The following is a 12,062-nucleotide window of genomic DNA, read 5'->3' on the forward strand; positions in this document are numbered from 1 at the left end:
AGAATGTGTGCACAAAGCTAACACGCTGTGCTGTAAGATCTGATTGACCTGAAGCCACTTTCTTTTTTTTTTAATGCTTTGAGAGTCACAGCAAGGGGAGGTGTGACTAGGGCTGCACAGAAACTAAGTGTTTTAAGACCTAAATGGCAGTGGATGGAGCACTGAGACTGCATCAAAACCACTGCATTAAGCTAAATATTATTTTGTGCTTCAAGTATCTACTTAAATGATCTTTTAATTCAGACATAATCATGCTTCCCATTACTTGAAAAGTCTATAGCAAAAGACATGAACAACCTTTTAAACAGTAATTAACTGTAAAAGGAGTATGTGTGCAGTATAGTTTACAGTGATAAGACTGGTATTAAACTTGAAGTATTGTACTTGTATAAGAAGTTTGTTTGTAGTGACCTCTTGTCCATAGTCACACTTTTTTATTTTTTGCATAAATTTACCACCAGCAAAATAACAGTTGGTCAATGGCTACTCAAATTGATTATCCATCATTCTGTGGTCACAAACCACTTCTCTCATTGACAAATGTACTTTGTAAATATGACTGGCATATCCGATGTTCATTCAGCGATGTTCTGTCAGTTGTTGCAAGCCTCAAAATCTCTTCTCGTGTGGGCAGTGATAATTCAACTTTTGAGAATGAAGGGTAAGATACTACTGGCTGAAACAGGGGAGGAAGCGAACATTGGAAATGGCATTTGCTTTCTCTGAAAAGTATCTTCGCATATAGTTGAATGAGGTGGATAGAGCCATATAAAATGTGCCGTGACAGTTTGTGTTGCAAACTCTTGATCGTGATGGTAGTTTGTGCCACAGTATTCAGAATATGCCATAGGAAAAAGATAAGGGACATTTCTACTTTCTTTTTAAGGAATCTCATGGGTGTAGTGAATAGCCCCAACTGCTTTAGTGGTTTTGAGTTAATCTGCAACTCATTAACCAGAAAACAAAAATAAGTAGTTATCTGGCATTTGAGGACGAATATTAACAGAGCTGTTGAAATTTTATGAATCTTCTTCCTGCTCATCTTGTGCATAAATTTCTGAAGCAGCAGACCTCTGTGTTTAACAACAAGTCTACATTTGGTAATTTTCTATTCCCTACCATTTGCTACTATTCTTTACTACATTTTTAAGGTGGCATGTCGCTACGTCTTTTGTTAAAATAGACCAATTTGATTTTTAGACTGTACGTAGCCTGTTTACGCTACTATGGCTACATCGTGAGAATGTTGCCTCTTTATGTTTTGATATTCCCCGTCCCATCTGTTGAACCTTGGAGCCCAGTATAACTTGTAACATGCACGGCATCCACGTGGAGGAAAATACCACCTAACTGCTAGATTAGAGCCTGGCTGTTGGAGTATTCAAGCCCCCCTGCCATGCTTACAATATCTTTTCAAATATTTTCTAGATGAGAAAAAGAAGGAAAGGAAAAGGGCTAGAGGTATTTCTCCAATTGTGTTTGATAGAAGTGGAAGTTCTGCATCAGACTCTTATGCAGGTATTATTTCCTTTTTTAGACGCTCATACTGATTTCTTCCACAAACAGTAAATGAATTCTAAAAAGATGAAATGGCATAGATCGCTGATGGCATGAGTATCTGTACATTGATATTGAATAGGCTGTGAATAACTGTTTCACACTAACCTTTCTCTGTTCTTTTGCATAATGTCTCAGAATATTGTACGTTTCTTGAAAGGCACTTTAAAAATAAATATATTTTCCTTCCTATGTCTTATGCTGGTACATTTAGTGTTGTTCATGCTTGACTCAGAAAATGTGGGATTATCAATATATCGATCTGCATCTGCTTTGAGAGTGATTCCTGCAAGGAAACTTTTTTCAGTGTAGCCCCTTGTTTAGACAAATTGTATACGTAAAGGTTCATATTGCCCTCAGCTGTGATCCCATTAGGTATATATTCCAGTTTTTCAGGACATTATGAGAATCATTCCTTCTTTTGATCAGTACGTGGCTACAAAACTTACTATCTAGTTATTTTCGATACAATTTACTTTTGGAGTATCCTGTGTAGAACACTAATGGTATATGTGGAATTGGGAGGTGATTTCATTATGTTTTGTGAATTAAAAAAAAAAGACTTTTGAGATGTGGAAAAAACAGGCATTTGGTTGGAGTGCATAACATTTGATGTGTAAGCATATGTAAAGAATGTCCGAGCACCCATGTTAAAGTGGTGCTAATGCGATTTATTTTTTTTGGCATGTTTTATAAAATTGGTTCAAAGCCGTTTTGAAAATGTATGTCCGAAGGCAAAACCTGAATACGTGTACTTTTGGCTAAATGCAGGTTCAGAAAAGAAGCACGAAAAATTACCCTCTTCTGTTCGTGATGTCCGCAAAGGTATTATTTAATTTATACTTCTTTTCCACAATTCTCTGAAGCCTAAAAAGAGATTTTGTGTCAGCTGGTGTAAAAGTCCATGTTTTGCATTGCTGATTTGCCACTATCGGGACGGTCGTTTTTAGTTTATACATTATTGTTCATGACAGTTATGCACCAATTTTATGCACCAATGACTTATTTAAGACCGCACTCCAATAAATTTCCAGTTTATTTCTGTTTCTACCTTTTTTCATTAGTTGACCTAGTTCTCAATGGTATTTGACAAACCAATGTGTTTTCTTGTTTTTCCCAAGGCTTGATTCATTGATGTCCTTTACATATTTGTAAATATATTGCGTAACATTACATTAGATCAAAAAAAAAATGTTTGAGGCAATGGAAGAAAATTAAGAGGCTAAAAATGGTTTTCCTTTTTTCTTCCATTAAAACTAGTTTTATAGTAACTGAAATATAAACTTGGCATTCAAAACTCCTGTTCTTTGTCTGTTGCAGTGTGCATTTATCACAACCTGTTTTTAGTTTTGCAGCATTGGTCTGTCAATGTAATCCTGTGTTCAGGATTGCATTATCTTGGTCCCTGTGTTTACTACATCAGGGCTTGACAAATTTGCTTTGAATCTAGGAGCCAGCTAAAACTAGTTGAGACTTTGCAAGATTTTTTTTACTAATATCTTTATTTTCAACAGCAAAAAATACAATTCTTAAAGGGACACTATAGTCACCAGAACCACTTAACATAGGGATTCTGGTGTCTATGGCCTGTCTCTGCAGGCTTTTCAGAGAAAGTGCTTCCTAGTCCGGTGCTGCACAGTGTGCAGCACCTACGTTCAGCATCTCGTAGCTCTACATGGAGGCGCTGAACGTTCCTTATAGAGATGCATTGATTCCAAGCAAAGGTTTGATTAACTCAGCCAATGATTATTTCAGCCATGGAGGGGGACCCAGCCGCAGCAAGTTTGGTGTGGTGTTGGAAAAGAGAAGTAAAAACACCTTACCCGTGCGATCAAAGGGGGTCGGTCACCTAAACACAGTTACTTATATACACACAAACATACTCACTGATTTGATGCACGCGCACACTCACAAATCATTTTGTTTTGTTTCAATTTACATCCTTCTTACCTTTGGGAGAGCTGGAGTGGATCTTTTCTCTGTGGTCAAGTGTGGCTGCTATCATCTTGTCCCCTTCTTGCTCTGCTCCCTCACCGCCCGTTTACATTCCGCACAGCCGCCCTAAGATGGCTGGTGCTGAAGGGGCTGACAGACACCAGACAAAATTCCTAGTCGCCATGGCGACCTGCTTTGTCAAGCCCTGTACTATACTGTAAAGAAACATGTTCAGTGAAGTCTAATTGAGAATGCATGGATGTAGATGTGAGTGATGTGTAAAATAGACTATTATTAATAATGGGGATGTGTTTAGGTGTGTCTGCATGCACATCAGATAAGCCTTTATGTATTTATATGTTTTGCTTTATTCTCTAGATCTGTGTAAATTAGAGCTGTTAATAGGCGTTTGTATTTATGCTACACCAAATGTAATTTTTTTTTTTTTTTTTTTATAAACAAGTTTTTATGAAACTGGTATAATCTAGTGTTTGAATTTTAATTTTTCAGAACGTATCAATAAAATTCGTTATATTATTCAAGGTGCTAGATTCTTCCTAATCAAGAGTAATAACCATGAGAATGTATCTTTGGCTAAAGCGAAGGTAACTTCATTTCTTTAATCAAATTTGTTTTCTATACATGTTGAAAGTCATTAACCACCTCATGCACTATAACGATATGGCCTAAGCAGTCAGCCATCTTGATGTTTTTGTCCTGTTCTTGTAAAAAGATCACTTTTTAGATTACATACAATTTGTGCTCTGTCTTCACTCTGCATTCATCCGCCGGTTTCATATTTCTCAATCTTTTTTTAAACTTTTAGGCTAAAGTGTGGTAAAACTCATTTTAAATATTATATTGGAGGTCTTTACAAATTTCTGTTGTAACACAGGGTGTTTGGTCAACATTACCAGTAAATGAGAAGAAGCTAAATGCAGCTTTCAGATCTTCAAGGAGCGTTATCTTGGTATTCTCAGTTAGAGAAAGTGGAAAATTTCAAGGTAAGCTATCCATGGATTTATAGAGTATAAATAGGGAAATTGAATTGGTGTGGAAGAGAGTAGAGGTTGGCACTAATAAACGAAAGCTCTGTTAAAATGAGGGATAGCTCTGAATTGTTCCCTAGTTGCACCCTTTGTAGGAATGTAAATGCACCCGCCTTAATTTTCTCTGGCTTCTCCCAGAAGTGTTCTGCAGTTGAGGCCATATGCCTTGAAGTGAGGTACTTTACATTCATGTCAAGGCTGTAAACAAAAACAGTTTGTTGTGGATTTGTTTGCCTAGAGTCTCTGGTAGCCTTTCCACAATTTTATATCAAAACATTTTTTTAGATGCTATATGATAATGTAGAACTAACACTTCCTTATTACCAATGTCTGTTTAATCCAACCTGGATGTAATTGAGAGGTTTGGGGCAGTGGGCCTCTGATAAGCCTGTGGGTACCATGGAGAGCCCTGGGTATTTCTAACCACACCTACATGGTTTGACATAAAATGGGTGACAGCTTCCAGAGACTTTAGGCAATATAACCCATCTGTCGTGTGACTCATAAGTGATATCCAAATTTTGGTGCAACTTATTTTTACATTTGGAATAGGCTTTGTATTTACATCTACTTTGTGTAGATCTTTGCTTTTAAGTATCTTAGTATGGATTAGATCTTGCTGTGTGATAAGTGTCAAATATTGCTCTTGAACAAGATTTGAATGTGGAAGTGACTTTTCCTTTAACATGTGCTTGTGTCTTGCAGGTTTTGCGCGTTTGTCATCAGAATCACATCATGGTGGGTCACCTATCCACTGGGTGCTCCCAGCAGGAATGAACGCAAAGATGCTTGGTGGTGTATTCAAGATAGACTGGATATGCAGGTGAACATGAACTTTATTTTTTGTTTTTATCCTAAAAAAAATGTCTTGAACGATTGTTTTAGTTAACATTGATACCAGTATTTCCTTCCCTCTTAAAGTGGCTTACTTAGTGGCATAAGTGATTCATTGGTTTTTCTGAATGCTGATCTTTCTCCTAAACTAGGCGTGAATTGCCCTTCACGAAATCTGCGCACCTAACCAACTCTTGGAATGAACATAAGCCAGTGAAGATTGGACGAGATGGTCAGGTTAGAGTTTCTTCAGTATCCTAAAACTTAAATTACTACAGTTTGCTGTTAGATGCAACCAACTTACATGCCTCTGCTGCGTTTGCTTTAGATGCATGTATATATGCTCTTGTTCACTGCAGTATGAATTCCTTTGACTTGTGTGTTTGGGTATACACAGCGTTTCTCAAATAATATGGTGTATTCTGCTGCATGCTGTAATTTATCTTAATGTGCATCAAGTTGAAACTTACACTTTTTTTTTTTTTTCTCAGCGCTGCAGGGTTTTTGTGTGCTGGCCCTGCCACCGATCCTCTACTTTGGCTGACCTCATTAGAATTGATGATCTCAGCCAATCCAATGCTTAGACATATAGAAAGCATTGGATTGGCTGAGATCGCCAAAGGGCTTGGGGGCAGGGCCAAATCCTGACCTGGCCAATTAACATCTCCTTATAGAGATGCATTAAATCCATGAAAAAGACAGTGTTTACAGCAAAATGCCGGTCTATACTCACCAGAAAAATAAATTTAGGCTGTATTAGTTCTGGTGACTGTAGTGTCCCTTTAATTATTTAGATTCTTAAAATAAGACCTTTTTGATATTTATATCGTGCCAACAAATTCTGCAGCTCAGTAAATTAGGTGGACTAAGAGACAAGTATTTGATACTAGATGAATTGGATGCACAGAAATAGAGGGTGTTTGAGGGCCTGCTCAAGCAAGTTTAAATTCTGGAGGATATTCTATATCTCCCACAGTTTTTCACCCTCTACCAGTTTCCAAATACAAACACTGCTGGTAGCTTGCAGTATGCCATGGAGCACAGGAAACTTGTATTTGCTGCTTCTTATACACTTTTCCACTGAGACATTTTACAGTGTGATGCAGGAATTAACTCTTTCTGCTCAAGTTGTTCTGGAGACAGCAGTCTCCGTACAGTGCTAGTCTCTGACCTCTTTCCAGGGATTGGCAGCACTTAATGAAAATCTGAAAGCAGGCAAACTGAACATGGAGCACTTAGCCTGCCTGACTTTGATATGGGTCCTGTGCTAACTGTATGCCATCTAGTTCCTACTCATGGAGCCATATATATATAGTGCAGGTTGTCGTACCTGGCTTGCATCCTTCTTCACTGTAATGTAATGATGCAGAGAGAGGCAGCAGCATGTCTATGCACTCTGAAGAAAACTGTAGAGTGACATACAGCAAACCAGCTAAAGGGACCTTCACAATGTCAGGGTTGATGTGTAGGCAGATAGGTTTGTAGGCCTGTTTTTCTGTGTGACAACTGATTTTTGTGTGTATGTATGATATATATCGATTATACATACACCCCAACATACTGTTTACAGAAACATAATAAAGTAAATCTTTATCTACAGATTCCACTGTAGACTCTCCCAAAGTTGGTAATTTATAACGATTTTTGTATTTGCATATGAACATAGAAATACACACACCCTGCATATTTATTATTATTGCCATTTATATAGCGCCAACAAATTCCGTAGCTCTTTACAATATTATAAGAGGGGGGCTTTAACTATAAATAGGACAATTACAAAAAGAAATTACAGGAACGATAGGTTGAAGAGGACCCTGCTCAAACGAGCTTAGTCTATAGGAGGTGGGGTATAAGGCACGTTAGGACAGGAAATATCAATCAAATAGGGTGGGAGTGAAGAAGAGCTGGAGGAGAGAGTAAAGCACTGCCCTATAGGAGAGAGCAAGAGACAGGTATGTAAGGTAGAGGTTACTCTGGGAGGCCATAAGCTTTCCTAAAGAGGTGGGTTTTAAGGCACTTTTTAAAGGATTGAAGACTAGGGAGTGATGGGGCTAGGCAGGCTATTCCATAGGAAAGGAGCCACCTGCAAGCGCGAGTTGGCCGTACGGGTGTGAGCAGCGGTCACGGGCAGAGCGGAGGGAATGAGGAGGGGCATACCCTATGGATCTATGAAGAGATATAAGAGGGGCTAGAATTGTTCAGTGCTTTAAATTTATGGGTTAGCACTTTAAATTGACTCCTATAGGATAAAGGGAGCCAATGTAAGAACTGTCAGAGGGGTGAGGTGTGAGAGGCCCGACTAGAGAGGAAAACCAGTCTGGCGGCGGCATTAATTACAGACCGTAGCGATGCAATACGGCTTTTGGGGAGACCAATCAGGAGAGGGCTACAATAATCCATGCGGGAAATTACTAGAGCATGGACAAGCTCCTTGGTAGCATCTTGTGTAAGAAAGGGGCGGATGCGGGCTATGTTTTTAAGTTGGAATCTACAGGATTTGGCAACAAACTGGATGTGAGGTTCAAAGGTGAGGCCAGAGTAAAGTATGACGCCAAGACAGAGTGCTTGCAAGGATGGACTTAGCCTTTCTTACACAAATACACCTGTATTGACATGGACACTATGCTGCAGGCATGTACTTGAATCAAAATTAAAATGTCTGCATGCATTTTTTTTTTATTTTTTTTTAAACTTGGTCTATGGTAGTGTCCGTGTGCTAACTAGTTACTTTTTTTTCAGGAAATTGAAACCGATTGTGGAATCCAGCTCTGCCTTCTGTTCCCAACCGATGACACTATTGACTTGTATCAAGTCATTCACAAAATGAGACAAAAGAGAAGAATGAATTCACAGCCCCGATCAAGAGGACGTCCCACACGCCGAGAGGCAACACGAGAAGTGGGAAGGTTAGAAACGTTCTTTGGACTGATAATAGGCATTTGTGCTGGAGTAACATGACGGACAACACAGCACGCCTTTTCCTGGCAATGATGAAGAGCGAAAATCCTCACATCAAGCTGCATGGAGGCGTTTGTGGCTTCATTGAGGATTTCATTTTTGGTCCTTTCCTTTATGTCCCTCCCAAAGTCCCATGTTGCAGTCATTTATCAAGGCCCAGCAGGGGAGGTTGCTCATTTGAGGTGGGAAGTGCCACAATTTTAGACTAGATATGATTTCATACAGAGAAAGTACAAAGCCAATCTGGAAGTGTAGGCAGAGTGAAGTAAGGAAAAAAAATATATATATAACATGCAGAAAGAATGTTAATTTTTTTTGTTAAAAGCCTTTTCTTTCAGGTATTACCCTGGATAACTAATCAGATATGGGACTTTTATAAAGAATCAATAATGGTGTTGCAGAAGATGCCACCTCCTCTTGGGGAGATAAAGCTTTAAAAATGTTGCTTTGTTTTCAAGAGGAGCCTTGTTGGGACTATTTCCATATGGCTTCACCATGATGTGTTTAAAGCAGATTGCAAAATGTTCTCTAAGTAATATCACAGTGAATACATCTTGCTGAGCTCCTGAAACCGTTTTAGGTTCTGTGGAAAAGGGAGGAAGTTGCGCGGAGACCCGGCAACATACCAGAAAGTTGGGGCTGTTGCTGTGTCTATACATCCCTTCCAGATGCTGGCAGTGCCTGTGGACTATAAATGTTGTAGTGGATCGACATGGTTTTTCACTGCTTTATGAACTTAACACCATGTACCAAGAAAAAAAAAATGGGGGTGTAACATGTTTCAGAATTGGAGAAGGCTTTCAAAGAACTGATGTTTAAAAGCCCTTCAGCCAATCAACCCTCCCTCCTATAGGCTAATTGATTACAGATAATTCTTAAAGGTTTCTACTAAAGACTGTTGGTTTGATGGGGTTCCATTTTGGGTTATTCGGTGGTAGGTAGACGGCCAATTCCAGAGTCCCTTTAACGTTTGAAAGGACACCACCGATTAGGTAGGAGGAAACCTGACAGACTCCCCTCCCTATTTTGATTTTTTTTTTTCCTTTATTTTTTTGCTTTAAATGGACTGAGCTCAAAGAAGTTGTAAGCTAAAAGGTTTCCTTCACACTAATCTCTAATAACAAAGGGAATTTTACTCCAGTTTTGCAATGGACTGCAAAATATACTTGTAACAGCACTACACCTTCTGAGGTCCGCCCTATATATAAGCGGCCTACAGCTTAAAATCGTTAGTGGACTACTGTATGAACTGTTGCTATATTATATACCGGTCGTTAATGCACTCTACAAGAAAGCGGTATGTTCCCTCTTTACACCAGCTTTTTTTTTTTTTTGCTATATGTGCAATGCTTCTTGCTCATAGGGTGAAATTTTAATATTTTTAGGAGGTTTACTTTGCAGAGAAAATAATTTTGGGCCACTTCTATAACATTGTTAATTAAATCTTATATATCTTTATCACTTGGTCCATAAGATGAGATCTGATTTTTGATTTGGCACTTTGCTACATTTGATTTGTTTAAAAGCTCTACCATGGTAGTATAGAATACAATAATTTAAACATTTTGGGTTTTTTTTTCTTGATGGAAAGACAAAAAACGAAAATCACACTTTCGTATGCAGAATTCATCTTGAAGCATTAATAGCTGAATTTTCTGCAAATAATTCATAACATCAGCTGTTATTGTAAATACAGTTCATTTTTTATATGCCATAGATTTTTTTTATGTATGTAATTTACAGAATATCAAATAAGTGCTTCTAAGTTGTAGATCTTTTGTTTGTGATTTTCAATATTCTAAAGACATGGCTATTATTGTAAAAGATAAATGTTTATGTCTATGTTGGAATATTCAGGTTTAGATTGTTCGTGTGGTTTTGCCATTGCTGGCATGGGATGCATTGTTTGGTTTCTTTAGCAGACCGTGTTCATAAAGGGCTATCATGTAGTGAAACTGTAATTACCTTTTGGTTGAACATCTAAAACAGGTTTCAGGTGGTTTCTATAAAGGTGATGGCACCTCAAGCTGTCCATTGCAGGTATGTACTTGCCCAACAACTCCTAGTTTTCTATTTAATTTCTAACATTTTAATTTGTATAGGCGTCGACCTGAAGATTATGATATTCATAACAACCGAAAGAAACCAAGAGTTGACTATCCCACAGATTTTCATCAGCGGCCAGGTTAATATCTTTATTAAAGCAGATTTTTTTTCCCTCTAATTTGGTAGTTTACATTTCTTGTGTATTGCATTTTTGTTTAATAGAGTTTAAAAGCTTTTATAGTATTGAGGGTAAAACTATAGCAGTTGTTTTTTAAAGAGACACTATAGTCACCAAAACAACTTTAGCTTAATTAAGCAGTTTTTGTGTATAGAACATGCCCCTGCATTCTCACTGCTCAATTCTCTGCTATTTAGAAGTTTAATCACTTTTGTTTCTGTTTATGCTTCCCTAGCCACATGGCTGGGACTGACACAACCTACTTAAAAACAAAATGGTTTCACTTTTAAATTGGATGTAACTTAATTTATGAGTTTATCTCCTGCTCTGTAAATGTAACTTTTATTACATACAGGAGGTTCCTGCTGGGTCAAGCAAGCTATTAACAGAGCATGGGATACACAATTCTAATTTAAACATAATTTCAACAAAGGAAGTGTAAACATTAGCTGACTCTTAACAGGTAGTGTTTAGGGAGGCTCTGTAAGTCACTTGCAGGGAGATGTGACTAGGGCTGCATAAACAAGCTAACGTTGTTTTGATGACTATAGTGTCCCTTTAAACTTCAGGCCCTTGATCATGTGCCACCCATAACATAGTTACTGCTGACGTTAAAACCTTTTCCGTGCATTGCAAAATAGGGCACTAGACAAACTTCTGGCCTCATAAAGGTTATTATCATGACTGTCCAATTGAGCCTCCCCTGCATGTTATGGAATTAATGCTCCTATAATTATTGTATCCCAAGGGTGGCTGTATTGGGATTTGTTTGACTTTCCTTTTGCCATTTATTTAATTAGAGCAGGGGTCTCAAACTCTGCCCTTAACCCAGCTTTCCCGTTTATTTGAATGCAAAAGGTATTATGGAATTGTAGTTCAGTAACATCAGGGAGACCGTTTGAGATGCCTTAACTATAGAATAAGTGACTAAACTCTGGATTTGTGTTTTGTGCCTGCTGCATTTCATATGTCAACTTGAATTCCTGTGTCACATATTAAGCGATGAAACTTCATAGTTTGTACAGGAAATGAAACACCAACCTGCTTTTTATATATATTTTCGTTTACTTTTGATAAATGCAGGATTTGTCAAGGATCCTCGATATCAAGAAGTGGATCGGTAAATATGATTTTTGTAATATGTGTTTTTGTGAATAGAATGTTTTGAATATTAAAACATTTATTTCTTTAACCTTTTTTTACAGTAGATTTACTGGGGTTCGCAGAGACGTATTTTTAAATGGGGTAAGTGTAATTTTTGTGTGTGTGTGTATTTTCCGTTTTCATGATCACATCTTTTATTTGTGAGTAGTAATGGCCTTATTTAAAGGGACACTAGTAACCACAACAACTACAGCATAATGTAGTTGTTCTGGTGAGTATAATCATTGCCTTCAGGCATTTGCATGCAAACACTGGCGTTTCAGAGAAAATGCAGTGTTTACATTGCCCCTAGGGATACCTACATGTGGCCATTCCTCAGATGGCCACTGGAGATACTT

General features: G+C 38.0%; 1 protein-coding gene across 4 annotated transcripts in view; it reads left to right on the forward strand.

Annotated features, from left to right (window-relative positions):
- Positions 1-12,062, forward strand: part of YTHDC1 (YTH N6-methyladenosine RNA binding protein C1) — a 47,043-nt gene that overhangs the window by 22,431 nt on the left and 12,550 nt on the right. The window contains exons 5-14 of one of the 4 annotated variants that reach the window (XM_063458738.1): positions 1,429-1,518; positions 2,329-2,382; positions 4,003-4,097; positions 4,388-4,496; positions 5,247-5,364; positions 5,528-5,612; positions 8,118-8,284; positions 10,439-10,521; positions 11,644-11,680; positions 11,766-11,805. In XM_063458738.1, the coding sequence (XP_063314808.1) occupies positions 1,429-1,518; positions 2,329-2,382; positions 4,003-4,097; positions 4,388-4,496; positions 5,247-5,364; positions 5,528-5,612; positions 8,118-8,284; positions 10,439-10,521; positions 11,644-11,680; positions 11,766-11,805 (878 nt within the window). The remainder of the gene's footprint in view (positions 1-1,428; positions 1,519-2,328; positions 2,383-4,002; positions 4,098-4,387; positions 4,497-5,246; positions 5,365-5,527; positions 5,613-8,117; positions 8,285-10,438; positions 10,522-11,643; positions 11,681-11,765; positions 11,806-12,062) is intronic. The other 3 variants (XM_063458739.1, XM_063458741.1, XM_063458742.1) reach the window with 3 other exon arrangements.

This window comes from Pelobates fuscus, chromosome 6, assembly GCF_036172605.1.
Source record: "Pelobates fuscus isolate aPelFus1 chromosome 6, aPelFus1.pri, whole genome shotgun sequence".
In the NCBI taxonomy this organism is placed as follows: Eukaryota; Metazoa; Chordata; class Amphibia; order Anura; family Pelobatidae; genus Pelobates; species Pelobates fuscus.